This window comes from Furipterus horrens, unplaced genomic scaffold, assembly GCF_987537825.1.
Source record: "Furipterus horrens unplaced genomic scaffold, mFurHor1.1.pri manual_scaffold_13, whole genome shotgun sequence".
Taxonomy (NCBI): domain Eukaryota; kingdom Metazoa; phylum Chordata; class Mammalia; order Chiroptera; family Furipteridae; genus Furipterus; species Furipterus horrens.
Window position 1 is genome coordinate 43,288,601 of NW_028327183.1, and position 27,601 is coordinate 43,316,201.

General features: G+C 58.7%; 3 protein-coding genes across 5 annotated transcripts; 2 read left to right on the top strand and 1 right to left on the bottom strand.

Moving 5' to 3' along the window:
- Positions 1-1,311: 1,311 nt before the first annotated feature.
- On the top strand, positions 1,312-3,068 carry NUP62 (nucleoporin 62). Its single transcript, XM_090260484.1, has one exon. It carries the CDS (start codon positions 1,409-1,411, stop codon positions 2,963-2,965), a length of 1,557 nt encoding a protein of 518 aa, XP_090116610.1. The 5' UTR covers positions 1,312-1,408; the 3' UTR covers positions 2,966-3,068.
- A 6,740-nt stretch (positions 3,069-9,808) lies between these two features.
- IL4I1 (interleukin 4 induced 1) lies at positions 9,809-16,897 on the top strand. Of its 3 annotated transcripts, none has more exons than XM_090259606.1 (8): positions 9,809-9,836; positions 10,623-10,657; positions 10,747-10,985; positions 11,621-11,733; positions 12,256-12,457; positions 13,998-14,066; positions 14,385-14,521; positions 14,994-16,896. In XM_090259606.1, exons 2-8 carry the CDS (start codon positions 10,645-10,647, stop codon positions 15,898-15,900), a joined length of 1,680 nt encoding a protein of 559 aa, XP_090115732.1. In that variant the 5' UTR covers positions 9,809-9,836; positions 10,623-10,644; the 3' UTR covers positions 15,901-16,896. The 3 variants fall into 3 exon arrangements, with proteins under 3 accessions (XP_090115732.1, XP_090115730.1, XP_090115731.1); XM_090259604.1 differs by lacking the exon at positions 9,809-9,836 and adding an exon at positions 10,020-10,111 and having other exon boundaries at positions 14,994-16,897; XM_090259605.1 differs by lacking the exon at positions 9,809-9,836 and adding an exon at positions 10,232-10,289.
- Positions 16,160-27,592, bottom strand: TBC1D17 (TBC1 domain family member 17). The gene is made up of 17 exons (XM_090259610.1): positions 27,376-27,592; positions 26,860-26,958; positions 26,553-26,627; positions 23,609-23,732; positions 22,719-22,926; positions 22,166-22,277; positions 21,919-22,077; positions 21,433-21,561; positions 21,236-21,339; positions 20,599-20,693; positions 20,080-20,196; positions 19,900-20,000; positions 19,727-19,826; positions 17,746-17,843; positions 17,520-17,636; positions 16,968-17,054; positions 16,160-16,889 (listed from the first exon to the last, which is right to left on the bottom strand). Exons 1-17 carry the CDS (start codon positions 27,394-27,396, stop codon positions 16,686-16,688), a joined length of 1,950 nt encoding a protein of 649 aa, XP_090115736.1. The 5' UTR covers positions 27,397-27,592; the 3' UTR covers positions 16,160-16,685.
- Positions 27,593-27,601: the final 9 nt, after the last annotated feature.

Consider the following 27,601-nt stretch of genomic DNA (forward strand, 5'->3'; position numbering starts at 1 on the left):
TTCCTCACCGTGGGCCTGAAGTGGGCGTGTGCAGGCGCAGCAGCAGGAACAGTGAGCGCCCTAACCAGGGCCCTGCTGTCCGCTGCCACCCCACTTTCCTGGTGGTGGGGCTGAGCCTCAGAGAGGTTGCTGTCGCTTGTCTCAGGCCACAGCACTGGGTAGTCACAGGCTCAGGCCTCACTTGTCCAGCACGGGCTGCCTCCCAGCTGTGTGTGCGCTGTGATCACGCTCACACATCTTCACAGGCCTCGCGGCCGGTTCTCCTACCGATCAGGTCCGTTTGTGGCACTGGGCTCAGTCAGGGTGTCCGCAGGGATGGTTCCTTCCTGAGGCGCCGGGGGAGGGGTGCTTTCCTTCCTGGCCTTTTCCAGCTTTTCAAGGCTGCCCGCACTCCTTGGCCCACGGCCCCTTTCTGTCTCCCAGTTCCAAGTGCGTCACTCCCGTTCCTGCTTCCATTGCTACGTGGTCTCTGCTCCTTTAGTCAAATGTCCCTCTGTTCTGTTTTATAAGGACACGCATGACTTTTCAGCTAACGGATGGCTCTGCTCAGCACTTTCTCAGAAATTACAGAAATCTGGTCAGTTTAAACTGAAGAGGGATGTGCTGGCTCGTGAAGCTTCTGGGGAAGATGGGGTGGGGACATGCTCTCCCTCCCCTACCCCCTCACGTTCTCTGGTGGTGGCAGAGAGGATGGGGGTGCCCCAGGTGCACATCCTGTGTGCCCTGCACCTGCAGGGGAAGGAGGCCACCTGCTATCAAGAACCGGGGGAGAAACCCCAGGGGAGGTCTCTCGTTGGCCGCTTGGGTTTCTGTGTCTCCTTGAATGAGTCAGTCCCCGTGGAGCCCTGGGTCTCGTCCCACCCCTGAGTTAGAAGGAGGATGGGGGGTCGCTCCAACCTGTTCTTTATCCTCCTAAATGACGAGGAATACCAACAGCTCAGCTTTCCAGGGCCTGTTTCTATGAGGTCCAGAAGGACGCTCAAGGAAGCATCCTCTTCCCAGCTCTTCCCCCCTTCCCGTTTGCGGTCAGCAGGGGACCCGGGGGCAAGCCCTAAGGGTGTCATGTATGTGCTTCTAGCTCCTCGAATCTGGCTGCCTTCTCAGGGCTGAGGTCAGTACCTGCTCTTGGCCTCCAGCCCCCACAGCAGGGCGCCCGCTTGTGCGCCCTGTGCCCGCCCCAGCTCCTCCTCTCCTACTGTATTGAGCAGGGCCTGGCTGGGAAGAGGAGAGCAGCCGCATATTAGGATTGTCCAGTCCCACCGCACTCCGTCGTGCTGATGAGGTTGCCTTTCTGAAACTGCAATCTGATAATGTCACTTCCTCTGCTTTAAAAATCTTCCCAAGGTTGCAGACGCTGACGGATTTGCTTTGGGAGCTGGAGTAGCTGCTACCACTGAAGTCCGGAGCCATGAGCGGGTTTAATTTTGGAGGCACTGGGGCTCCCACAGGCGGGTTCACATTCGGCACTGCCAAGACCGCAACAACCACCCCTGCTACCGGGTTTTCTTTCTCTACGTCTGGCACCGGTGGGTTTAACTTTGGGACTTCATCCCAACCTGCTGCAAGCACCTCTTCAACCAGCCTGTTCTCACTCACGACCCAAGTGCCAGCGACTCAGACCCCAGGATTCAGTTTTGGAACCACAGCCCCTGCCACGGGAGCAGCTGGGTTCTCCTTAGGGATCAGCGCTCCAAAGCTGAGCTTGGGCAATGCAGCTGCCACCCCGGCTGCAGCGCAGCCCGGTGGCTTCGGGCTCGGCGGCAGCGCCCTCACCAACGCCATCTCGAGCACCGTCACCTCCAGCCAGGGCACGGCACCCTCCGGCGGCTTCGTGTTTGGCGCCACTACCACCTCTGCCGCCCCGTCCGCCACACCCGGGGGCTTCTCATTCACAGGCGGAAGCACGTCCCAGCCTGGGGGAACCTCCACTTTCACTATCGGCTCGATAGGGAGTTCAGCTCAGCCCACGACACTTGCTGGGTTGAACTTCACTCCTGCCACACCAGCAGCCAGTGGAGTGGGAGCCACACAGCCAGCTGCTCCTGCACCCACTACCGCCACTTCCAGTGCTGGGCCCACGCTCTTTGCCTCTCTGGCTACCGCTCCAACCTCGTCTGCCACCACTGGGCTCTCCCTTGGTGCCCCAGCAACCACGGCTGGCACTTCTGGGGCTGGCGCGCTGGGCTTCAGCTTAAAGGCCCCTTCTACCACGTCCACAGCTGCATCCACCGCCGCCGCCACCAGCAGCAGCAGCAGCAGCAGCTTTGCCTTGAATCTAAAACCCCTGGCACCAGCCGGCATCGCCAGCAGTGCGCCCACTGCCATCACGGCTCCGTCTGGGCCCAGTGCAGCCAGCGGGGTGTCCACCAGTCCGGTGATGACCTACGCCCAGCTGGAGAGTCTGATCAACAAGTGGAGCCTGGAGCTGGAGGACCAGGAACGGCACTTCCTGCAGCAGGCCACCCAGGTCAACGCCTGGGACCGCACACTGATCGAGAACGGGGAGAAGATCACTGCTCTCCACCGCGAGGTGGAGAAGGTGAAGCTGGACCAGAAGAGGCTGGACCAAGAGCTCGACTTCATCCTGTCACAGCAGAAGGAGCTGGAGGACCTGCTGAGCCCGCTGGAGGAGTCAGTGAAGGAGCAGAGCGGGACCGTCTACCTGCAGCACGCCGACGAGGAGCGCGAGAAGACCTACAAGCTGGCTGAGAACATCGACGCGCAGCTGAAGCGCATGGCCCAGGACCTCAAGGACATCATCGAGCACCTGAACACGTCCGGGGGCCCTGCCGACACCAGCGACCCACTGCAGCAGATCTGCAAGATCCTCAACGCACACATGGACTCCCTGCAGTGGATCGACCAGAACTCGGCGCTGCTGCAGAGGAAGGTGGAGGAGGTGACCAAGGTGTGCGAGGGGCGGCGCAAGGAGCAGGAGCGCAGCTTCCGAATTACGTTCGACTGAGCACCAGGCGGCCGTAGCCTGCGGGCCCGGGGGTGTTCACCGCGGGGGGAGTGCGCAGTTACTGTGTAGCTTTCGTTTGCAATGAAATAGTTGTTGGGTTGTCTGTTTCGTTCATGTCATTGTGCTGTTGGGAGAACTGCTTTGTGATTCAACTTCTCGCACTAATGAGTAGAAGTGCTTTGCGAGCTCTGGTCTGGCCGCAGCCTGGGCGAGCTTGTGCTGTGTGTCTTGTGTGTGTCCCACGCCCTCTTCAGCTGCTGCGGCCTCTCACTCCAGCCCGGCGCTGGGCAAGTGCCGGTTCCCCCGGGAGCCCTCTGTCTCCCAGCCGGCGTTCCCGGGCAGCCCCTCTGTCCGCACGCGGTCGCGGGTGCAGTGCAGGAAGTCTGTTCTCAGGGAGACAGCAGACTGGTCTGAGATGTGTACGTGCGGAAGCGGGCCATGCGTGCAAAGTGACGTGTGACTAGAACAGACGGTGCAGTAGTGAATTTTACAGGAGACAAGTCAGATGAGGGGCTTGAAGGAGGTGTTGAAAGAAGGGCCAGGCTCACGCCAGGGGGCCTTCCTGTTGCCTGGCAGATACAGCGCCTTGGCTTCCTGGTCTCTATGTTGGGCCTCACCCTGGCCACCATGCAGCTGGGTCAGGTGGTCGCCCTGCAGTCCCCACACCACACTGAGTTTGCACCCTTGGTGACCCCTGCTGCGCTGTATCTGTCAGATTGTGAACCCCCATGGGCAGGGAGTGTTGTTCCCCTTTGTGTCCTCAGCGCAATCCCTGCCATATGTTTGGAGGGAAGAAACAATAGAAGTGAACCCCGGCCTACAGGCAAACCCACAGGCAGCCTGCTGAGATGGCTGCGGCGGCCTCAGGGGCAGCACAGACTTGGCTCTGAGCGTCAGGAGGCCGGGCGGCCATGTCCCTGGGGCGTTCACGTTCGCTGTTACACTTCGCTGCGCTCGGAAGTACCTAGGACTGTGTGTTGTTTTCCTGAATAAAATAAAGTTTGTTGTGGAACAAAACTACGAGCTGCTGTCAACGTGGCTAACTGGAAAGGAGAAAGCTGGTTAAAAAGAGCAGGTTCCAGAGGACTGTCGGGGGAAGCTGTTTGTCTGGAACTCAGAAACAAGGCAGACTGACACTGTTGAGGCATCTACACACGTTCAAGCCCTGGGTTCCAGGGGCTGATGACGGAAGAGGAACCTGTGGGAGAACAGATGTGCTGGGTCACCATCCCTCAGGGCCACAGGTGTTCGCAGCATTCCTCTCCAGGTTACCTGGGGCTACGCCAGGTGATGTCCAGATAGAGCAGGTGGAGGGAGACCCCAGCAACCCCGGTGGCTTCTCCACAAGCCCCCCACCTACAGTGCTGGCCCTTTGTGCCATCTGTGAGCCTTGACTTCACCTGTGACCCACATCTGATGCCCCCCACCCCACCGCCTCCCCCTGAAGGGAGGAGAGAGAGGCCTTGAGTGCCCTGGAAAGTAAGGAGTAGGAGTAGTGTGTGTTTTACCTACATTGATTCGTTCAGCATCCATTTGTGGGGCCCTTGCTACACAGCAGACCCTGAGCTGGCATTTGAGGTTACAAAAATGATGTTCCCCTGTGCCCTAGGAGGTCCTGGCAGGGGCTGCACAGGTGATAAAAGAAGAAAAATGTTCTGCCCTGACTGGTGTGGCTCAGTGGGTTGGGCATCTTCCTGCAAACCAAAAAGTTGCCAATTCAAATCCCAGTCAGGTCTCTGGTTGTGGGCCAGGCCCCTGGTTGGGGATGTGAGAGGCAACCAATCAATGTTTCTCTCCCTCTCTTCCCCTCCCCTCTCTAAAAATAAGTGAATCTTTTTAAAAAGTTTTTTTTCTTGAGCTTGCATTTCCAACGTATATAAATAATATACCTATTATTTTGCACATTGAAACATCAGTAAAGCTTCACTGCTTTCTTATAGTTGTTTTTGTATTTTTTAAATAAAAACAAATTGTTCCATTTTTCTTCCCACACCCCAGAGTACCTTGGAGTTCCTGCTTTGAAGAATACAAGCAATTCTTATAAATTGGACAGTGGCCACATGGGAGGGATGGCTATGGTGTTTTGGCGCTGGGGGGGACGTGGCCCCAGCAGGCTTCATGGTCCCCCAAGGGTGCAGCGGGGTCAGCGGTGGACTGGGTGCCCCCCTGCGGGTGAGCTCTCCATTGTAACTGCACTTTCCCTTTCCAGGAAGAAAACAGTGCTCCCTTGCCCGTCCAGACACAGGGCCTTTACTTAAGGTCCTCTGCATTAAGTAAAGGTGAATCTCCTCAGTGATCTGTTACTGCCTTTCTTCTCCCTGATTAGGGATAAGAGTAACTTGTATTTATGGTTGTGGCTAGCTTTTCATCTCAGCCCCCGCAAACAACTGCCTCCCGTGCCAATGGCCCAGCCCCTTCCGCAGGGTGAGGCCCCTGCCTCCAGCGCAGCATGGCATCAGGAGGATCAGGAGTTTGAGACAGCTAGAGATTGCCAGAGGGAGAGGGCAGCCTTGATCTCCCGGCGGGGGGGGGGGCTGGAATGGGGGCCCCAACAGTGGTGTGCTGGTCAGCAGTGTCCTCCAGGGTGGGGGAAGCCCCAACGGGAGGCACGTGCTAGTTCCCGCGGTGTGAAGAGTTCCACCGGGGCTGATTTCAGGCCACCAACCTGGAGTCTCCCAACTTGAATTTGGGAAATGGACGCACGCTATTCAGATACATTCACATCCAGAGCATGTGTAGTGGTAAAATGTAAGCAAATACTTAGAAAGTGATGAATGTTGTGTATTATCTTTTTTAAACAAAATTAATTGTAAATATTTATAATTTTTTAATAATGGTTTGCAAATCAAAACCAAAGATCCTGAGATTTAACCAGTAGACTCATGAACTGCTGCGAGCCAGCACAACACGGCTGCCTCAGAACCGGCTAAGCGCTTGAAGGGTCTGGACTCAGGGCAGCAGCTGAGGCCAGGTCTGCCTTGGACACCGGCCAGCCCCCAGCCAGGCTGAGCTGCCCCAAGCTGCCTCTGTGCCGTGGCTGTGATCACTTCAAACGCTGACTCACTGGGCACCCCGCGTATCACCTTGGGTCAGTCCCGTGAGTCCCAGAGTTTTCCCCGAGGCAGAAACCAGACCTGCTGAGCTGCTCTGCAGGCTCAGGTCTAGCCTGGAGCTGTGGGGTCACATCAGACCCCCTGGTTCTAAGGACACAGACCCCAAGTCCACTGAACTGAAAGTGACAATGATATCACTCAAATGCAGTGTGAGCTCTTACTTGAATCTTGATTCAAATCAGTTAAAAAAACGTTGTTTGAGACACTCAGGGAAATGTGGACAGTGGTTTAATGCCATTTTAAATGTGATAATAGAATTTTATTTGTTAAAAAGTAAGCTCTTTTAGAGCAGAGGTTGGCAAATGAAGTACCCCACTTCCTGTTTTTATAAATAAAGTTTTATTGCAACACAGCTACACCCATTCATTTGTAGTTGCCTCTTGGAGGGCAGAGTTGAATAGGTGAAAAGGAGACACTGGCCCAAAAGGCCTCAAATGTTTACAGGAAAATTTGCCAACCCCTGTTTTACAGAAACATCCTGACGTATTTAGCAACAAATTAACCATATGTCTGGGATTTGCTTTAAAATAATTCAGTGGGGGAGGGAGAAAATGTAAATGACACACGATGAGCTGTGAGGCCATGAATGCACTTGGGTCCGTCATCCTAGTCTGGTTGTGTTTATATATGCTTTTAATTTTCCATAATAAGCTTTTGAGAAGGGAGGGCCTGCCCTCCACGTCTCCCGACCGCTCTGACCCCACACCAGGGCTCAGGCACCGCTGGTCCCACAAGGGAGTCGGGACAAAGCCACGGCTCTTCACCTTGGTTCCATGCATGCCCAACGATGACTTCTGTCCCAGGCTGACCAGAAAGGCCATGGGCACTGCGAGAGCCCCCCAGACCCAGCCGTGCAGTGAGTGTCGCCCCACCCCTGGCACCGGGGTTTTGGAAATGGGAAGGAGGGGCAGGAGGGCTCCGTGAGAAGGGAAGCCTGTCCTCTGCCCTTTGCCCTCTGCCCTCTGTTCCCCTTCCCTATCCAGGTCTGGATCCCTGACCTCTGCCTGGGGCTCCGGGGGTCCCCTGGGCAGGTTCGGCTCCTCTCTGAGACGAGGTGAAAGTTTTAACACCAGCCACTCAGGGTCTTTGATCCAACGCAGAGGAAAGGATGCCCATGAGGCCCTCGCCCTGTCCCACAACATCTGTGCAGCCGCCATCGCCACTAGCTGCCCGGATGAGTCACAGAGGCCCCCAGGGGGCGGGCCAGATCTCTGGCTGCTTCGAACTTGACCTAAACCCCATTAGAATCATCTTTGTGGTTTTAGGAGCAAACTGAGTACAGGGGGGTTTTCTTGCTAAAGACAGTTTTTATCTGGAAGGATTGAGGTTGTTTTGCAGAAATTCCGCCATAAAACCAGACTCCCAACATTAATGGAAACAAACATACACGATTTGTTGGGAAACCCAGGCCTGGTCCCCCATCTGCCCCCACCCCCAAGCCTCACTGTGTGTGTGTCTCCTACCCTCAAGCTTAGGGAACCTGACCTAATCCGAATCCTCTTTCCCCAGCCCATTCCACCTCCATCCACACCCTGCATGTAAGCCTGACACCAGTCTTCTTAGTATTATCGGGAATGGCTCTGGAAGGTCTAGGTATTTCTACCAAAGCAATCGCCAGACAACTCAGTCTTGTGACTCCAAGACAACCATGGCTATGTGGCCTTCCTGCCAGTGTACCCAGGGCTCTATCCTGGACCATATCTGGTCGCTCTTGGGGATTCTACCAGCCTAACCCCAGAAACAGATGGCAACGTCTGGAGATTGATGGTTGTCACAGGTTGAGGGGCAGGTGCTACTGGCATCTAGCGGGTCGAGGCCAGTGACGCCACTCAGCAGCCTCCAGTGCACAGGGCGACCCCCACAAAGATGGCTCCGAACGGCCATAGTGCTGAGGTGGAGGACCCTGCCTGGCCCTGTCTCCAGTCCACAAGCCTGGGCTTGTTGCTGGGACAGAGCCCGAGCCAAGCCACTGGGATCAAACACAGGCTCTGCCACGTCTTAGCTGGTGACTTCCTGGGCCTCAGTTTTGTACACTGAAAAGTGGGGACAACTGATCCCATCGCCCCCTGGTCAAGTGGCTGGTGGCATAAATGAAGGCGCATGAACAGGGCATCCGGCCTGTGGGACTGAAGCGCACCCACAGCCATTTCCTCGGAGGCGAGGGGGTGGAGCAGGCCCTGCCCTAGGCGGACCCCTCCTCTGGTGCGCGCTGCGGCCTGTTTCTGGGCAGCCCCCTTGAGTCCCACGCGGCCTCCCTCCCTCCCTCCCTCCCTCTGGCCCGCTGACTCCTCGAGTGGGTGTCCTGGGGGAGGGCTGCGCTCCACTTCTCCTGGAGTCCAGCAGGTGAGCCTGGGCTGTGCCCAGAGCCAGAGGGACTTTGAAGAGCAGCCCTGTATGGACAAACCCAGGGGTCGGCTCAGGGGCCCCAGCAGGGGCCCTCAGCAGGCCACCCCAGCCTCTCTGGGGCCCAGTGCCCCAGGCCTGCGAGCCCCTGCTGCCTCCCCACTTTCCGCTCCCATGTTCCTTCTGCTTCCTTGCTCTGTGTGGGACTCGGCCCTGACGCCGCAGGGCCACCTGCCCATTCCCACTGTGGGACCCGGGATGCACACCTTACGCTCTGCAGGCCAGGGTCCCCCCTCATGGGTGTCTGGGACAAGAGGAGAATCCATGCTCCAGGTGCCGCTGCTGCTATTGCGAGTGAGGCCTGACCTGGTGGCACGCGCACCCCCATGTCACTGAGTGCAGCAGGCGGGGTCTGCGTGGGAAGCCCCCCTCCCTGCCGGCTCTGAGGCCTCGGGCAGGGCCTGGGGTTTTCCCCTAACCGCCCAGTCGCCATCTCTGAGTCTCAGTCTCCTCCCCGTCAAGTGCAGCACTGTGAGGTCCCCGTGAATGCAACGCACTGAGCCGGGGACCAGCTCAGAGCGGCTGTCACCCAGCAGGCTCCCCTGCACCTGCGCTGTCTCACTGACACGTGCCCACTCCAAGCTCTGTCCAGCTCACTGATTTTGTTTTCTTCTTGGCCTCGGCCTCCCTGCCCCTCACCCCTGTGCCACGTGCTCTCTGACTCACTCGCCTGCCCTCCTTCACCCCTACCCTCCGTCCAACCACATCCCTCTGTGATTTATTGCTCGGACTTTCCGGTCCCATCACTGCCGCACATCTGCACATCTGCTGCCCTCAGCCTTCCCACCTCCCTGGCCACCTGGAGCCCTCTCCTCCCACCCCAGCAAAAATCCCCCAATTGCCTCTCCACCCCACCCACCTCAGGGGACCAGCCGCGTGCCCCCTGCCAAAGCCCCTCAGCCCTGAGTCCCCTGCTGCCCCGTGTGGGGGCTCCTTACAGCCCAGTCATCTTGTTCTCACTGCCCGCCACCCACCCCTCAGGAGAAAAGTGCCCCAGAGATGGGGGTGGCAAAGGCAGAGAGGCAGAAGCTCCTGGGGCCATTTCTGCATCGTACCCCAGGCCGGGGCTGCTCACGGTGGGCAGCTGGCATTTCCTGATGGGCAGGTTCCGGGACGCCCCGTGTGCTGGTCACAGGGTCTGACCTGGATTCAGTGCCTAATCCTCCACCTGACAGCTGTAGGCTGGAGCCACAGAGGGGAAGGCCCTCGCCCAGGTCCCTGGCTGGCTGGGTGGTGCCCGGCCAGGCCTGAGGCAGGCTGACCACTGCGCCGCTGCCTGGGAGGCCCCCCGTGGTGCCCCTTCCACGGACGGGGAGACAGACTCAGAGCCGCCCTGTGGGAGGGCAGGGGAGTCAGTAAGTGCCGTTCAGAGCACAGCAGCAGCTGACACAGAGAGGGATTCAGGGGCTGTCACGGGGAGCCCCAAGGCCAGACCCCCTCTTCCCCCTTGCGAGAATGAAGGAGGCAGAGAGAGCAAAGAGGAGACAGCCCCCCCCCCACGACAGTTAATTATGCTTGTTTCCGGCTGCCAGCCGCCCCAGAACTATTTGGGCCAACAGGAAGAAATGACACTGATTTGCTTCCTCCCGACCCCTCTGCCCCACCGGCCGCCCCCGCCAGCCTCAACTAGGTTCTGACCACCTGACCCTGGGACCCGGGAAAGCAGTTTCGTTTCCCTACAGCCCAGTTTCCCGAAGGGAGGGGAGGGCGGGGCCCGGATGGTTTAAGGACAGAGAAGGGGGACCTGACAGACTAGCGGAGGGGACAGAGGAGGGAGGAGGCGCTGCTGCTGTGCTGGGACAGCCAAGGTACAGAGGAGGCTGGGAGAGATGGGGACCCGCAGAAACAGAGCCTGGGGGACGGGGGTGGGGGGTCACTGAGAATAGAGACAGACAGGAGGTGAGAAAAAGCAGGAAGAGAGAAGAGAAAGACAAGGAGGCAAAGATGAGGAGAGGGGTGCAGGGAGTGGGGCAGAAGGGCAGAAAGGGAGGCGCAGAACAGAAGACTGGGGGGCCAGGGCCAGGGGCCACATGCGTCCAGAGAATGGTGGCGAGAGGAGAGTGGAGGGGAGAGGGGTGAGGTCGGAGCCGAGGGGGACCCCAGCCTCTGTCACAGTGGTCCTTGCTTTCCCTCCAACCCAGACATCACCTCCCAGTGAGAGTCATGGCCTCGTTGGGTAAGTGAGCGGAGGAGGGGCACTGGGGGCTGTGGGCAGAGCCTGCTCTTCTTCCCCCACGTACCCACTGACCCTGTCCTCCTCCCCAGCCCGGCGCCTCCTTGCCCTGGTCCCCATGCTCCTCGGCCTGGTGGCCTGCCTAGAGTGGAAGACTGCCCACAGCCAGGATCCCTTTGAGAGATGCATGCATGACCCTGACTATGAGCAGCTGCTCAAGGTTGTGACCTTGGGCCTCAATCGGACCTTACAGCCCCAGAGGGTGATCGTGGTCGGTGCTGGTGTGGCCGGGCTGGTGGCCGCCAAGGTGCTCAGCAACGCTGGACACAAGGTGAGTGGTGCTGCTTGCAGTCTACTTGGAGTCTTTCCTGCTGCAACTGGAGGGACACATCCCTGCGGAGGGGTGGGAATGGTGGGGGTGGGGAACAGGGAGCTATGCTTCACTCTGCGGGGTCTGAGAGTGAGGCCTGAAACCCCTGCTCTGCTGTGAGCCCCAGAGGGAGCGTGTGCTGCACCGAGGGGCCCCTGACTCCCTGCTCCACTCTGTCGCCCCGGAGGGAAGTCCCCGGAAATGTCCTCCAAACTTTTGGGGGGAATTTAGGTTGTGGAGACGGACACTTTGCCCAAGGGGAAGTGCCCCCTGAAGTCTAACCACTGTCCCCCTCACTGAAATCAAAGAGATTTCACAGGAGAAATTCCCCCTCCCTGAGCTGGGAAATCCCTCTTTAAGCTGGCCAGCAGCCTTCTTGTCACACTTGGGAAATTGTCATTTTGTACATACTCCCTGTGACATTCTGTTCTCCCACCAGCCTCTCCCAACTCCCCATAAAGTCTAAGTCTGTGCTGCTGTGGCAATGGACAGTTGGGGGGCTGGCACAGGGTGGGGAGGGGTCAGTGGAAGTTGCTGAGGGGAGGGGTCAGTGGAAGTTGCTGAAGGGCCCTGCTCAAGGTCTCCCCCCACCTCAGGTGACCATCCTGGAGGCAGACAGCAGGATCGGGGGCCGCATCCTCACCTACCGTGATGAGAAGACGGGCTGGATTGGGGAGCTGGGAGCCATGCGTATGCCCAGCTCGCACAGGTGAGGCCAGACTCAACCAGTTCCCCAACTCAGCCCTCCTCCAGTACTGCCTGGACTTCAGCTCTGACCCAACCTGTCTCCCCAGTCAAGTCAGGTAGAGACCCAGTCCCCAACTCCATTCTTTTCCTAATCCCAGCCCCACCACTGTACCCCCAGAGTGCCCAGGCCACCAAGTCCAGCTGGAGCCTGAGCTAGCCCCGCCCAGTGCCTCCGGGCCCTCAGCTCTACCTCCCCCCCCAGGGCCCTTTCCCATCCCAAGTCCCCACCCAGCCCCAGTTAATGCCAGCTCCCACTCCAAACCCAGTCCTACACGGGGCGGCTCTCAGCCTCCCAACCTTGTTCCCATTTCATTCCTGTCCCCAACACTGATGACCCCAAGTATAGCCAATCTCCAGCCTCCTGCCCACCTCCAACCCCTGTCCCCAGCTGTCCTACTCGCCCCATTCCCTTCTTTAAGGCCCGTGGGGAGAGGGAGCCCCTACGCCCGCTGCTGCACCTCACCGACCTTGCCTGCTCCCTCAGGATCCTCCACGAGCTCTGCAAGAGCCTGGGGCTCAACCTGACCCAGTTCACCCAGTACGACAAGAATGCGTGGACACAGGTGAGCGACGTGAAGCTCCGGAACTACGTGGTTGAGAAGATGCCCGAGAAGTTGGGCTACGACCTGCGCCCCCGGGAAGCGGGCCACGCGCCCGAGGACATCTTCCAGATGGCTCTCAACAAGGTGGGCGCGCCCTCCCGCCCTGCAGCCCTGCCCTCCACACTGGTCTGTGCCGTGCCCCTTCGTGTCCCCCTGGCTTGGCCTGCCTTCTCTCCCTCGTGCCTTCTGTTCTCCCATCGCCACCTCTTCAACCTTTAGTTTCCCCACAAACTCTACTGATCCCCAAAGCTCCATCAGCCTTTAGTCTCTGATGCCCTTGTCACCCACATGCTGTCCTGGACAACCTGCAGGCTGTCTTCCAAATTCATCTCCTGAGACCCACACCTAGGATCGTCTCCCCCTGGTCACGCCCAAGACCCTGATCTTGACTCTCTCAGACTCCCGGGTCCCCTATCTCACAACAGGCCTGTCACCCCCAGCCCCAGTCACAAGGCAGACTACAAGATGCCATCCTCACTGTCTGTCCCCCGCCACATCCTTGAACTGTTCCCATCTCTTTGTTGCCACAGCCTTGGCTCCAATTCAGGCCTCATCCTCTCCCCTGGATCTGCTTGCCCTGCCTGCCTTCCCTGGAAGACTCTTTCCCTTTTCTACCCAGGGAACCCTGTTCATCCCTCAAGAACCAGAGCCAATGCCCCCTCCTCCAGGAAGCCCTCCCTGATGTCCCCAGGGAGGAGCCAGCCTCCCCCTTCTCTGGTAGCTCCTAATTGTCCATCTTCCCTTCTGGACAAGGGTGGATGCTGTGCTGAGGCCATTTCTGTGCTGGAACTTCCCAGTTCTGTGAGCCAGGGAAATGTGAGGTGAATGGTGAGTGAGTGAGTGAATGAATGGAGGGCTCATCCTTCAGGGAGTTCTGTGGTCACAGTGGGGAAACCAGGTTGACCAAGAAGAGGGCAGAAATCAGACGGGGCAGTGAGAAGATGAGACTGGAACAAGATGGTGAAGGATGGCCACCGGTGTGCTGGGCAGAGATGAGACAGGGGGGCAAGTGCAGGGGTGTGCAGGTGGGGGAGAGCTGAGGTTGGACTGGGCACTGGATATTGTGCTTAGAACAGGAGCCTCCTTAAGAGATGGTGACTGGGGGTGCTGCCGAGGGCCTCGGACGCCTGGCTGGGGGGCTAGAGCTCCGTGGCTCCAGGTGCTGGGCAGCCATGGTGGGAACTGGTGAATAAACACCCTCAGCATTCACGCCCAGCAGAAGGGACTCCTCTCTCATCTGTGCTCATAATGACCCAGGAGATAGTTACTGGGCACCAGAACAACACAGCACTGAGACAGACACAGTCTCTGCCTGCACGGAGCTCACAGCCTAGGACAGACAGACACAGGTGAAATAGCACCCAACTGGGATGAACATTTCGGTGATCAAGTGTGCTGCGGTAGGAGGCATTAATGACCCAGGGAGACTTCCCAGAGTGGTGACATCTGAGTAGCAGTGGAGGGCAAGGCCGAGGACACAGCCCAGGCAAAGGCCAGGCAGCTGGCGTGAGAGTGGCCAATGGCCAGCCTTGGGCAGGAGAAGGAAGAGAGCCCAGGTTTGGCCCCCAGGCCTGGCCCCAGTGTCCTGCTCCGCAGCTCACGCAGGCTTCTCGTTCTGCCGCAGGCCCTCAAAGATGTCAAGATGTTGGGCTGCAGAAAGGCAATGAAGAAGTTTGACAGTCACACGCTCCTGGTGAGTGGGGGCCTCGGTGTCCCTAACCACGACCAGGAAGGTGCCCAAGGGCTTTGGCCCAGAGGTCAGAGGGCAGGAAGCCGGGGCCCAGGCCTGACCTGGCCTCCCTGCCTGATTATAGGGCTGGACATGTCCTATCTCTGGGCTTCAGTTTCCTCATATGTCACAAGAGGGTGGACTGTGGGGGACTGGACCTCTAAGGTCCAGGGAACTGTACTAAGCTCACGGTGGTATCACGTAATGGGGAGGCTCAGCTGGGGAGGGCCGGGCGGGAGGGGGCTGCACTAGCAGGAGCAACCTGCCTGCATCCACCCCCAGGAATACCTCCTCGGGGAGGGGAACCTGAGCTGGCCCGCAGCGCAGCTCCTGGGAGACGTGATGTCCAAGGACGGCTTCTTCTATCTCAGCTTCTCAGAGGCCCTTCGGGCCCACAGTTGCCTCAGCGATCATCTCCGGTGAGGGGCAGGGCCTGCGGGGCCAATGGGGGCGAGTAACAGAGTGGAGGTGGTCTGGGGGGTGGGGGGCGCCTGTATTGGGCCGGCAGGGCTGGCGAGAAGGCACAGCTTGTAGCGAGAAGGGGCAAAGGGGGAGGAGTGACAGCGTGCCTGGGCCTGGCCACACTCGCCCTCACATCCCGGGTTATCGGGAGGACGTAGATAAGAAAGGTTCCAGGTGAGAAGGACGTGGCCCAGAAGAGAAGAGGCGGGGTTCCGGGGTCCTCGGGGACATCGGGGAGTAGAGAGGGCCCTAGCGGATGCGTGGGTGGGGTCCTCAGGGAGCAGGTAGGTGCCAATTACGGGCAGTAACGGAGAGAGGTTAGAGGGCACCAGGCAGGTGGAAACCAGAACAGGGACCAGGGAATGCCCAGAGCGGGGCCAGCGGAAGGGGCAGCCGGAGAGCCAGGGTCATGCTCCGCCCCGCCCCCAGGTATAGCCGCATCGTGGGCGGCTGGGACCTGCTGCCGCGCGCGCTGCTGAGCTCGCTGTCGGTGCCGGTGGTGCTGCACGCTCCGGTCTCGGGGATTACACAGGAGATGCACGAGGTGCGCGTGCACGTCGGGACCTCGCACCGGGGCCGGAGTCTGAAGACCATGGCCGCCGACGTGGTGCTGCTGACGGCGAGCGGGCCGGCGGTGCAGCGCATGAAATTCTCGCCGCTGCTGCCCCGCAAGTGGCAAGAGACGCTGCGCGCGCTGCACTACGTATCAGCCACCAAGGTGTTCCTGAGCTTCCGCCGGCCCTTCTGGCACGACGATCACATCCAGGGCGGCCACTCAAACACCGACCGCCCGTCGCGCACGATAGTGTACCCACCACCCGGCGAGGGGGCGCTGCTGCTGGCCTCTTACACGTGGTCGGACGGGGCGGCCTCGTTCGCCGGCCTGAGCCCCGAAGACGCGCTGCTCGTGGCGCTCGAGGACGTGGCGGCGTTGCACGGGCCGATTGTGTATCGGCTCTGGGACGGCACCGGCATCGTCAAGCGCTGGGCGGACGACCCGCACAGCCAGGGCGGCTTCGTGGTGCAGCCCCCGGTGCTCCGGCAGGACTACTGGGAGGAGTTCAACTGGGCCGACCCCTACGGCCGCATCTACTTCGCCGGGGAGCACACTGCCTACCCGCACGGCTGGGTGGAGACAGCTGTCAAGTCGGCGCTGCGGGCCGCGGTGGCGATCAACAAAAAGATCCACAGCCAGAAGCCTCTGCCCATGGAAGAGGGAACTGTGCGCTCAGCGGAGGAACTTGAGGGCAGCGAAGCCCTAAGCGAATCTGGAAAGGGGGAGGCCGCCCATCCCCCAGACCCATATAAGATAGACACTCCGCCGAAAATGCACTAGAGGACCCAGTATTAAAGTGTTTTCAGAAAAAGCCATGTGGTCCCGCCCCATCCCTGGCTCAGGGCCTCCCCAGTTTGCTTGGAGCAAAGCCGTTAGCCCTGGGGGGAGGGGCTGTGCCCACCCTGGAGCCGCCGCAGCTGTCGCGCTTTCGCCCGGGCCGCAGGGCGGCGCAGGGTGAGGACGGTCGCCAAGCGCAGTGCTCGCCCGACTCACGACACGACACAGACGGCCCGACGTGAGTAACAGAAAGCACCGACAGTGGATTAAACACGAGTTTATTTTTCTCAAGTAACAAGAAGCTGGTAGGCAGGGTCCTCAGAGTATTCGAGCGGCTCTGCAGGACCCCCATCTCGGCTGTGTTCCGGATGTGCCCCCACACAACTATTAAGTGGCGGCCGCACCCCAGCACCCCATCCTCGCTCCTCCAAAAGTCCCAAACTCAGGCAGTTCAGCGAGACTTGCCTCCACAAGCCCCGCCACCACTCATCCCCAAGGGACCTCCTCTCCGATCTCAGTGGCCAGGTTAGCAGGTCAGACACCTGCTCTGCAGTGGCCAGAGGGGACCACGTACCAGCCTGTCCCATCCAGGTGGCAGCCTCCCTCCTACAACTACACGAAGCCCACGGGGCACTGTTAGTGTCAGTTAACGAAATCAGCGAATCAGGAGGGTGCTGGGGGCAAGGCTCCCGCCCCTCTTTGCTCCACCCCCAGCTTCCTGGGTGGGGGTCATGGGGCCCGAGCTCCATAAAGTGCTGTGTAGGGCAGGCTACCGCCAACCCAGCAACTTAGGAGTCCGCGCCTTCCTCCTCTTCCTCCTCAGGCAGGATCTCCAGGCTGCTGTCGGGCTGCGGGGCTGTGTCCCCGGGCAGCGGCGGGGCCGGTGGGGCCCGGGTGGGCGACAGCGGCAGAGGGGAGGCAGGAGGTGAGGGGCTGCGGGGCTCTGTGGGCGGGGCCAGCCCCAGGATCTCCTGCACGTTGTGGGGCAGCTCCTGGAGGGTAGGGAGAGGGGCAGTCAGTCAGGTTTGGGGGTGGGGAGGGAGTGGGGCTGTTGGGGGCGGGGTACTCACGGCGCAGGCGGTCAGCTGCCGGTAGAGGGCCTCGGCGTTCGTCAGCACGTCCTCCACGCTCAGCTTCATGGTCAGCTCATTGATGTGCTGCGGGAGCAGAGCGGGTGAGTCAGGCCTGCCCGCAGGCACTGGGACACCCCCCCACCCCCCACCCCCCACCCCCCCGCTAGCCCGCCTCCTCAGTGACGCACAATGGAGGCAAGACCATGGGGATGGCGAGCGGGTGGGGAGGGGTCAGGGGAGGTCGTGCTGTCTAGATGCAAGATACAGGAAGGAAAAGGGCACGGAGTTCCCCCACTCCTGCACAGGCCACGTGCTTTGTGGGGACCCTCCTGGGAGCCTGGGCTAGGATGGAGTAGGAGAAAAGCAGCTGGTCCCACTGCGGCCGGGCTCAGAGCTAACCATACTTTCAACAACCCTATTTGGAGCATCGGCCACTGCAAAAGTACTGTGTGCCGCGCTCCACGGAGTCACATCCAGCTGCTGTGTGCCATCTGCCCAGGTCAGGATGGGCAGGAAAAACGTGAGGACCAGAAGGGGTCAGGGCCTCACCTTGAGGATCTCATTAGAGCCGAAGCCCGAAAGCATCAGGGTGTCCCGCTCCATGTCCAGGATGGCGCAGGCCACCAGCAGGTGCAGATTGGGTCCCGGAAGCCCTGTCCACAGCACCTAGGAGTGCCGGAGGGAGGGGTGACGGACCAGCCTCTGCCTGAGGTCCCCCCCCCCCAGATGTGGCCCTGCCCACCTCCCACAGGCCCACCCAAGCTGGCCGGCCCACCTCCCACAGCCGAAGGACATCCGGGAAGGGGAATTCCCTCTTGAACCAGATGAGCAGCCACCGGAAGCAGAAGCAGAGCGAGCCAGAGTCCTGGGAGTCTGGAGAAGGACAGCATGGGAGGGGTGGTGCTAAGCACAGAGAAGCTCAAAATCAATGCCAATCCCGTTCCAATTCACAGTGACGCAGTGGTCGGACTGGGAGACTAAGTCACCCTGGCTGGGACACCCTCCGCCAGTCTCGGCAAATAACTCGTTCCCAGCGTGGGAAGGCCTCGGAGCTGAGACAGCAGTGCTCTGTGCCAAAGGAACCTCTCCCATCCTGCCTTCCAAACCCCACACGAGGTGAGCTATCCCATGTTTTCCACTCTCACATGGAGGGACGCAGTGAGACCCAGTGCTGGTGGAGGCATGAGGCAATTTCAAGCAAAAACATAAGTTGGGCCCTGGCTGGTGTGGCTCAGTGGATTGAGCGCCAGCCTGTGAACCAAAAGGTCGCCAGTTCGATTCCCAGTCAGGGCACATGCCTGGGTTCCGGGCCAGGTTCTAGGTTGGAGACATGTGAGAGGCAATCAATCAATGTATCTCTCACACACCGATGTTCTTTCCCTCTCTTTCTCCCTTCCTTCCTCTCTCTCTAAAAGTGAATAAAATATTAAAAAAAAAAAGGAAGTTGGTATAACTTTCTCGAAAAGCGGCAGTGCAGACATTTCAAAAGCTCTAAAAATATGTACTGCCCTAGATACAATTTCACTTCCTGGAATTTTACCTAAAGAAATTATTCAGACTATATTCATCGTGGTGAAAAACTGCAAATAACCTCAATGTCTAAGAAGCCAGGTCAAATCTATTCTCATTAAAAAAAAAAAAAAATCCATGTTACTTTTTAAAGATTTTATTTATTTTAGAGACTGGAAGGGAGAAAAACAGGAAGAGAAACATCATTGATGTGTAAGAGGTACATTGATCAGTTGCCTCTTGCACACCCCCAACTGGGGATCTGGCCTGCAACCCGCGCATGTGCCCTCATCAGGAATCGAACCAGCAACCCTTCAGTTCGCAGGCTGGCACTCAATCCACTGGGCCACGCCAGCCAGGGCCAAATCCATTCTTGTATATTGTTAAGATAGACTAAGTGCTGTGTGGTCAATAAAGAAGTTTAAAAAACTTTTTAATGACACAGCTAATATCGAAGTGGGCCAGGAAACTGGCATGAGCTTTCTAGGCCTTAGTTTCTTCCCCAATGAAATGAGGCCAGTATATCTTCCTTCCCCAGGGTGAGCCTACACTTCAGGGAAGCAATACCCATAAATAAGTTAACTCATCATCTGTACTCAAAAGAATACTACTATCGCCCTGGCTGGTGTGGCTCAGTGGATTGAGTGCTGGCTTTTGAACTGAAAGTTGCCGGTTCGGTTCCCAGTCAGACACATGCCTGGGCTGCAGGCCAGGTCCCCAGTTGGGGGTGTGTGAGAGGCAACCACACATTGATGTTTCTCTCCCTCTCTTTCTCCCTCCCTTTTCCTCTTTCTAACAGTAAATAAATAAAATCTCAAAAAAAAAAAAAAGAAAAGAAAGAATACTATCAACAGTAACTTCTACTTTCTTTCCTGTATCTGAATTTCTTGCACTTTTCACATGGAACAAGTAATGAAACATTTTAAAGCCGGGATGCAGCAGTCCTAGCACCGGGAGTCCAGAGAACCACTTTGCAAGCCCTGGCTCCAGGTGGGTGGAGGTAGGATGTGCTCCAAGTTCAGCCCAGGAGGCCAGGACGGAGAGCGGAGCGCAGGAGCAGTCAGTCAGGCGCACAGCTGTGCAGAGTCCTGCATCTGCTGAGGCTTTGCTCCCAACTGCAACCTGGCCCTTCCAGGTAAGTTTTGGGTTCTGGGTTATGCCAGGTGTTTCTCTCATTTGGATCAGGACCACATGTCCTGGACAGTCAGTGGCCTTCCCATCCCCTGCCCACTGACCAAGCCACATACCCAGGAAGTCACAGAGCGGTGGGTCCAACACCCGGAGGAGCAGCAGGAGCTGTCCGAGTTGCCGCTTCATGGTCTCCTGACTCTCCTCAAAGTTCCCGTGCTATGGGATGAGGGCCATGTAAGGGGCTGCACCCCAATCCTGTACCCAAACCCCACCCCCACCCAAGCCTCACCACAAGCTCCATGAAGCCACAGAAACACCAGAAGGCATCCACCTCATTCTGAATGACATAGAGGATCGGGGAGAGAAGATCACTCATGCCCTGGACGTAGCCTGTGGGGACATGAGTTGAGGGCCTCGCCTCGGCCCTCAGCACCCCCTGGAGAGCCAACCCTGCCCGCGGGAACCGCACCGAGGTCAAAGTGGTACATGCAGTAGGTGAGGAGGATGTCATTCAGCAGGCTCAGCCCCGGGTTCTCGGGACCCTCATAGAACTTGTTGGTCCTGTCCGTGCGGCTCACGTCTCTCTCTGCAGGGACAGGGTGCAGAGGTGGGAATGGTGCCGGGGGCCCATCTCTGCTGGCCACCCGCACCCGACCCCTCTCCCCTCGCCAGCAGACCCCAGGCAGGCGTGGGCTGGTCCCAAAACCTCCCAAACACCATGGCCTGAGGCATGCTGCTGCTTCACGTTTACCACGTCCTCCCAGCACAGACGCTTGCTAACCACCCAGACGGGGAAACTGAGGCCAGCGGTAAAATCACTTGCCAAGGCCTCATGGTGAGTAGATGGCAGAGCTAGGATTTAAACCCAAGGAGCCTGGCTCTCCTCCCTGCCCCCCTGCCCCTCCCACCGCTGCTCACCCCATCTCCCCCCAGATGACCTCATTCCTGCTCCTGGAGAGGGAGGGGTTCCCTGCCACCACCAACCCACCGATGAGACTGCGATATCCGTGCAGCAGTGAGTTCCGCTGCTCCTGCTCAGGGCTCACCGACTTCCACTGCAGCTTCATTCGGAAATACTCGTCCCTGAGGGCAGGAGGCCCAGTGAGGACGCCCTGCCCCCTCCCCAGTCCCCAGGGCGCAGCCCAGGTCACCGCCTCAGAGCCTTTCCCTGACCACACAGACCCAAGCGGGCCCCACCCTTCTCCCTCCTGACATTCAGGACACAGAACATGCTGGGGCTTTAGTTGCAAGTCTGCCACCACCACCAGGCGTGGGGAGTAGGACGTACAGAAGGAGCGCAACACATATGAGGCAAGAGGAGAGGTGGGCCCCCCAGTTTAGGACGCAAAGCAGTGATCACTGAAACTATGGTGCCAGGGTGAAGCCAGCCACGGACACAGGGCAGGCCTCGCCCATCGCCTCTGTCGCCCTCGTGCACACGTGGTGCCCAGCACGTGACCAGCTCACCACCCACGGCTGGGGAGCCATCGCACGTGTGCACCTGGGATGTGCCGGGTGCCCTGTGGCCCCTGGGACATGTTGATCAAAAACCTCCAATCAGCGTGGGAGGCTGGGAGGGCAGAGGCTGGAGCCAGGCAGGGCGGGGGCGGCAGCTTCTCACTCACGTTTTCTTGCGCACGTGGGCCTTGTGCTCCTCGGCTGAGCCCTCCCAGCTGAGGTAGCCCAGGAGGAACTTCCAGGCCTCTCGTCTCAGGCTGGGGCTCAGCCCCTGGGGGTGGAGCGGGTAGGCAGCTCAGAGGGGGACCCTGGCTGCCCCCACAGCCCAGCCCATCCTCCCCCCACCACAGACCCCACGCCTCACTCCTGAGAAGATCCGGGCTTTCAGCTCAGGGACCTGCTGGAGGCGGCCCTCGGGGCCCACATGGCGGGCCCACTCCTCCTCTGTGACCGGAGGCGTCCGCTCCACACGAGGCCGAAGACCCAGCTCTACCTGCGGGACACAGGCCGGTGAGCCCCGTCTGTGGGGGACTCCACATTCCCCCCAACCCCGTCCCAGGCCACCTTAGTCACCTCAGCCCTTCTTAGCTCAACAGTTACATTCAGGGTGGAAGCAGATTCTTCCCTGGGTCAGAGACCAAGTCACCCAAAGGCTGGAAGGGCCCCCCAATAATGACAAGCACCAGGTGCAAGTGCGGTAAGCACTGCCCAGAGAGTCACTTGTGCTACCCGATGCGGGTGGTGCCACTATCATCCCCACATTTCCGGGGAGGAAGCCGGGGCCCCGGGAAATGCAGTCACATGCCCAAGGTGACAGCCATAAGGAACGGGGGTCCACCCTGACACTCACACAGGAAATGACCTCGAACCCAGGCTCGGGTTCGTCATCGGGAGCCGGATGAAGGTCAGGGGCGCCCCCCCCGGGGTGTGGCTGCAGGGCGCCCCGGAAGAAGTTGGTCACGCGGGAGAAGCTGCTGAAGGTGGTGGAGTAGGGGTCCTGGAGGAAGCGCTGGGGACAGGGCCGAGCGCTGGTCACGGCTCTGCCCCGTCCCGCCCCCCCGCCCCCTGCCGCTAGGCCCGCAAGCTGGGGGACTCACAGACACCACGTTGGAGCTGTCCTGGTCAAAGAGCTGGAGGTGGTGGAAGGAGCTGGAGAGGGCGGAGGAGTCGTGGGGGAAGACGAGGTAGAGGCGGGAGTCCTGCGGGGAGCTGCGGGAAGGCGGTCTGTGACACGCAGGTCGAGGGCCCGCACTTGTCCCTCCTTCCCGGCGCACTGTCTGGACGCCACTGTGGAACCCCTCCTCTCGGCCCCGGGCTGGGCGCGCGCCCCAGGGCTGGCGGGTGAGGGCCTTCTCCCCTCCCGGGGGACTGATTCGGGACGAGCCGATGAGAGGCAGCAGCCCGGGATGCTGCTGGGACGTGAGGAAAGAGCTGCTTCCCACCCGCCAGCCCAGCGTTTGCCACGCCAGGTCGCCGGGCGCCCCGAGAACGGCGGAAACTCAGAGGGAAGCGGCTCCTGAAACCCAGCTGCCCTCTGACGCTGCTGTTACACGTGCTGGTCAATTCCCTTTCCTGCCTTTCAGTCAGTTGGAGGGGCCAGATGCAAGGGTGGAGCGACGGGGTGCCACACCGGGACGGGGTGGGGCTCACCTGGCCAACAGCAGGTAGCGGCTGAGCACGCGGAGCAGGGCGCGGGTGCCCCCGCGGTGGAAGTGCAGGGCGGGCAGGGAGCCTCCAGCCTGTGTCACCAGGACCAGGTAGGCCCAGCTGAGGCCCGGCTTGGACCGGCGGATGGACTTGAGCTCCCCCAGGCTGACCGAGAAGGCCCAGGAGTCCCGGGGGGAGCTGGGCTCTGCGCCTACGGGGTGGCACAATGTCGGGAGAGGCGTGTGGAGCCCGAGGGGCACAGTCGCGTCCTCAGAGCCCACCAGGAGCCGGCCCCAGGCCCCGCCCTCTGGGAGCTCGGGGCCACCTCCCATTTCCATGGAAATTCAAATGAATCAAGTGGAGCAGACCCGTGCCTGCTCCAAAACTGGCTCCCGTGGCCCTCAGGATGAGACCAGCTTCCGCAGGTCTGTCCCCGCCCCAGTCACCTCGACCCTCTTCACTCCAAACCCCACGCTGGAGCCACAGTGGAAGGCCAGTACCCCATGCCAAGTGTCCCTCAAAGCCAGGCTCTTGCACCGTCTCTTCCTGGAAAGCTTCTCCACCCCCCAAGGGGTCAGATGTCTCCCCTGGTGACCCCAACAGTGTGACACTCAGAGATGGCCTGAATCAACCTGTCACCCTGTAACTGTCGCCTCCATGGCCTGGACTCACATGGGAGTGCCCACAGCCAATCAGTGAGCCTGGCAGAATGAGCAAGGCTGCAAACCCTGGAGACGCTGGCCATGCTGGACCTGGACTGGCAACAATCTGCACCCTCATCCACTGTCCTGGGTCCAGAAGGGTCCGGAAGGCCAGTGCTGGGTGGCCATCTTGACAGTGGGTAGTGAAGCCCGTGAAGCCATGACCATCGAGGGGCACCACCTCAAGCCTACCTCTTGTGGGTTCTGGGTGGCGGGGCCGTGGCCGCACAGTGCTAATAACAGCCCAGTCAGGTTCATAGCCGGGGTCAAAGGTTGGTTCTTCCTCAGAAGTGCAGGAGTCTCCCCCACTTGCATCCTTGGGGAAAAAAGGGAACAGAGAGAGGAGCTGTGGATTCAGCATTCCCAGATCAGAGTCACGAGGCTATCCTGGAAGGGAGCCCCACTGAACAGAGAGGGAAACTGAGGCCCAAGGAGGCACAGCACTTGCTTAGGCTCACCCAGACCAGCCAAGGACTGGGAATGGGCCAGGACTCAGTCAAGTCTCCTGGTGGTGCTAATCAAAGCACTCTCCCCTGCCAGGGAGCAGGGCACTCTGCAGTCAGACTGCCTGAGGTCACAGTGCTTAAAATAAGTAGTCGTCACCAGGGCAGCTCAAATCAAAACCGTGACCAGATACCCCTGCATGCCCACTAGGATGACTAGAATAAAAAAAGACAGGTAACAGCAAGTGTCGGGGCAGATGCGGAGAAGCTGGCACCTGCACACAGCCGGTGGGAACGTAACACGGTGCAGCCACCATGGGAAAGGCTAGCAGTTCCTCAACAGGTGAAACATGAATTACCACGTGACCCAGCAATTCCACTCCTAGGCACAAACCCCAGAGAAATGAATATAAAAGTCTACACAAGAAGTTATATGGGAACATTCATGGCGGCGTTATTCCTGATAGCTGGAAGTGGAATCAACCCAGGGTCCATCAAACTGATGAAGAACGGAATGTCAGAGCCACACAACAGAATATCATGCAGCCATAAGAAGGAATGAAGCTCTGATCCATGCTGCAACATGGATGAACACAGGAAGTGTCCTAAGTAAAAGAAGCCAGTCACGAAGGACCACAAACTGTATGATTCCATCTATATGAAAAGTCCACAACAGGCAAATCTGCAGAAACCGAGAGGAGCTTCTACCTTGCATAGGCCGCTATTATTGCTCTTTCTGTTATGCACAGCCAAACGCAACTCCTAAGCAATGCAGGGGTTTCTGGGAAATCTCTTATTCTTCCTGAGGAGGACAGATGTGTTTGGCACCCTGCTTGCCCCAGTTCTTCCTGTCTACAAAGGCAGATGTCATGGTTGCAGCTGAAGCCGTTTTTTTGTTTAATTTTTATTTAGTGATTTTGGAGAGAGGGAGAAAGGGGGAGAGAGGAAGACAGAGAAACATTGATTTGTTGTTCCACTTATTTGTGCATTCATTGGGTGACTCTTGTATGTGCCCTGACTGGGGACTGAATTTGCAACCCTGGAATATCTGGGCAGTGCTCTAACCAACTGAGCTACTTGACTGGGGCTGAAACAGTTATTTAAAGGCCATTAGAGCAGTCACTGTAGGGTCTCCGTGATCCAGGCCCTGACATCAACACTCAGGGCCAGCAGCCCCGCACTTCTTGGAGTCTTACGAGATGAAAGAAGCAGACTTATTTGCCTAACCTGTGGTCAGCCTGGTTTTGTGTTCCTTGGAGCTAAATGTATCCTGAACATATATCTCCCCTTTCTGCAGAAGCCTGTCCCGTGGATTTCTGCTAATTGGAAATAAAAGTGCCAGGGAGAACAGCAATATTCTCAAGAACACTCAGATTGCCTTCCAGTTTGGTGAAAAATACAAAATTCTGGTTGTTTCTGCCGCAACTCCTTGGGCGAGGATGGTGGTAGTGGTTTCTGGAATTGCCACTTGTACCCCGCTCATCATCTGAAACCCCAAGGCCCCATATGAAGCTTCGTCCTCTCTCCCTGGCCCATCACATCGCCCCCCTTCCTGGCCTTCTAGCCTCCAGCCTCCCTCCATTCGGTCCTCTGGTGCATCTCCCATATGCCCCCACCAGGGGCTTCTACACTCACACCCTTCTCCTCCCATGGATCCCCCAGGGACCGCAGGACAGGGTCCAAGCTTCTGAGCCTGGTGATTCAGGCCCAACCACCTTGCTGGCAAAGCACTCTACAGAGACATCCCACTTCCCTGTGTCCTGAAACACTTCCTCCTGCCCCCCTTTCCGTCTTTAGAATCCCAGCCCAAACACCTGCTCCCCAGGAAGAGGTGAGGCTCTGGAATCAGTGTCCCTGCATTCAAACCCAAGCTCCAACACCACCTAGCTTCTCTGACCTTGGAAAAGGGGCTTCCTCTCATTGTTCCTCAGCTTCTCAAAAACAGAATAGGGGTGACGGCTTAGGCAGGGTCTGGAATGGACCCTTCTCTGGGTGCCAGCTCCGTCCAGCACAGGGCCTGGCAAGAAGCCCCAGGAGAGGACATAACAGGCAGGGCAAAATCTCGTCCTAGGAGAGGAAGGAGTGCTATGGAAGGGGGTGAGCCCTGGATGGTGTGGCTCAGTGGATTGAGCACTGGCCTGTGAACCACAGGGTCGCCGGTTCAATTCCTTGTCAGGTCACAAGCCTCGGCTGTGGGCCAGGTCTGTAGTTGGGAGTGTGTGAGTCAACCACCCAATGATGTTTCTCTCCTCCTCTTTCCCCTTCCCTTCCCCCCTCTCTAAAAATAAGTAAATTAAAAAGAAAAAAGGAAGTGAGTGTAGTCTCAGTCAGGTTCTGTCCCGTCCATGGATATGATGGCAGGACTGCCCCAGCGGAAACTCCACATTTCTTCAAGTTCTTATTGGCTAACAGCCTGTGGAACCCAAATCCACAGGCTGAGTTGTCGTCTTGTGTCCCAGCAGGGCTCTCCAAAGAAGCAAAGGGGGTGAAGGGACAGCTGTCCCCATGGCCATGAATCTCACGGTATCTGTTTTCTTTCTGTGAATGGGCATCTGCAGCCCCATTTCACAGAGACAAGGAAATCAAACAGGGTTACATCTGCCCCACGGGTGGGTCTGGGATTGGACCCAACTCTTCCAAGTGCCTTCCACTGACTAGACTTAAGAAAAAGCAAGTGGAAAAGGGAAGCCTACCTTCCTGGAGAAGAGGATTTGGGTGGCATCTCCAGCTTCCTCTACAGGAGCCCAGTGCAGGAGGACGTCATTGTCCTGAGGGAAGGAAGGAGGGAGGAGTTAGAGAGGCTCCCCTCCTCACTGCCCAAACCATATCGCCAAACTTCTTCCCCCTTTTGGACTCTCCCGCCTGACAAAGCTCTGCCTGCCTCCCCAGTCCCCGCCCAGTCTTCCTAAGGTCCCATTGCTGACATCCAGACCACACTCCCACAGAGGCAGCCGCCAACCCACTCGGGGCCTGCCTGAGCCCTGCTCTCTCCCGGCCCACCTTCTCCACCACACGGATGACCCCGGCGATGAGGGAGTCCGGGTCTTGATGCTTCTTGGCACTGGTGTGCAGGTACACGCCTCCCTTCTCAAACACCACCTGAGGATGGGAACCAGTGAGGGGCGGGGCCCAGAAGGGAGCCAATGGGAGTGGGCTTAGGGCGTGCGGTTCTCCCCCCCAAGGGCGGGGCCCAGGGAAACATTACCTAGAGCAAGGGACCTGGGGTGGTGAACCCCAAATACCAGCATACAAGCGAGGCATCGGGGGGCAGTGGAAACTGTATTCCAAAAGGGGCGGGGCCCAGGAGAGTACGTCAGCAGCCCAGAGGGCAGGGCCAAAAGATATGGGTCTTCCTTAAGGCAGTGAAGGGAAGGGCGACAGCACGTTCACCAGGGAATGGTGTATTTGCTAAGGATCGGCCGGGCTCCCCGAGCTCTGGCACGGCCTGAGGGAAAAGCCGACCACCGCGGGGCGGCGTTTCAAATAGAAGCGAAAGCATTCTTCCTTAGCGCTTACCCTGTAACCGGCTCCCTCCATAGCCGTGGCCAAGGATCCACTGACCCGGCTCCCTCTTTTTCCGGGTCAACGTGCTGTCATATCCGCTTAGGAGACTCCCCTGAACCTTGGACAGTGGTAGCACCCTTGCCTGTTCTAGAAGAGGAGTGGGAGTAACTATCTCTCAGAATGGGGTGGTTGAACTTGAACCACGAGGGTTTAATCACAAGGCGCAGACGGTAAAGGA

Bases quoted from the DNA above. Each gene is read 5' to 3' on its own strand.
- NUP62 (XM_090260484.1), top strand. From the start codon at position 1,409: ATGAGCGGGTTTAATTTTGGAGGCACTGGGGCTCCCACAGGCGGGTTC.
- IL4I1 (XM_090259604.1), top strand. From the start codon at position 10,047: ATGACACTGATTTGCTTCCTCCCGACCCCTCTGCCCCACCGGCCGCCC. The intron at 10,658-10,746 runs GTAAGTGAGCGG...CCTCCTCCCCAG, and splicing joins GAGAGTCATGGCCTCGTTGG to CCCGGCGCCTCCTTGCCCTG. The intron at 12,458-13,997 runs GTGGGCGCGCCC...GTTCTGCCGCAG, and splicing joins TCCAGATGGCTCTCAACAAG to GCCCTCAAAGATGTCAAGAT.
- TBC1D17 (XM_090259610.1), bottom strand. From the start codon at position 27,396: ATGGAGGGAGCCGGTTACAGG. The intron at 26,959-27,375 runs GTAAGCGCTAAG...TCCCATCCTCAG, and splicing joins TGGAGGGAGCCGGTTACAGG to GTGGTGTTTGAGAAGGGAGG. The intron at 21,562-21,918 runs GTGAGTGTCAGG...TGTGTCCCGCAG, and splicing joins GGTTCGAGGTCATTTCCTGT to GTAGAGCTGGGTCTTCGGCC.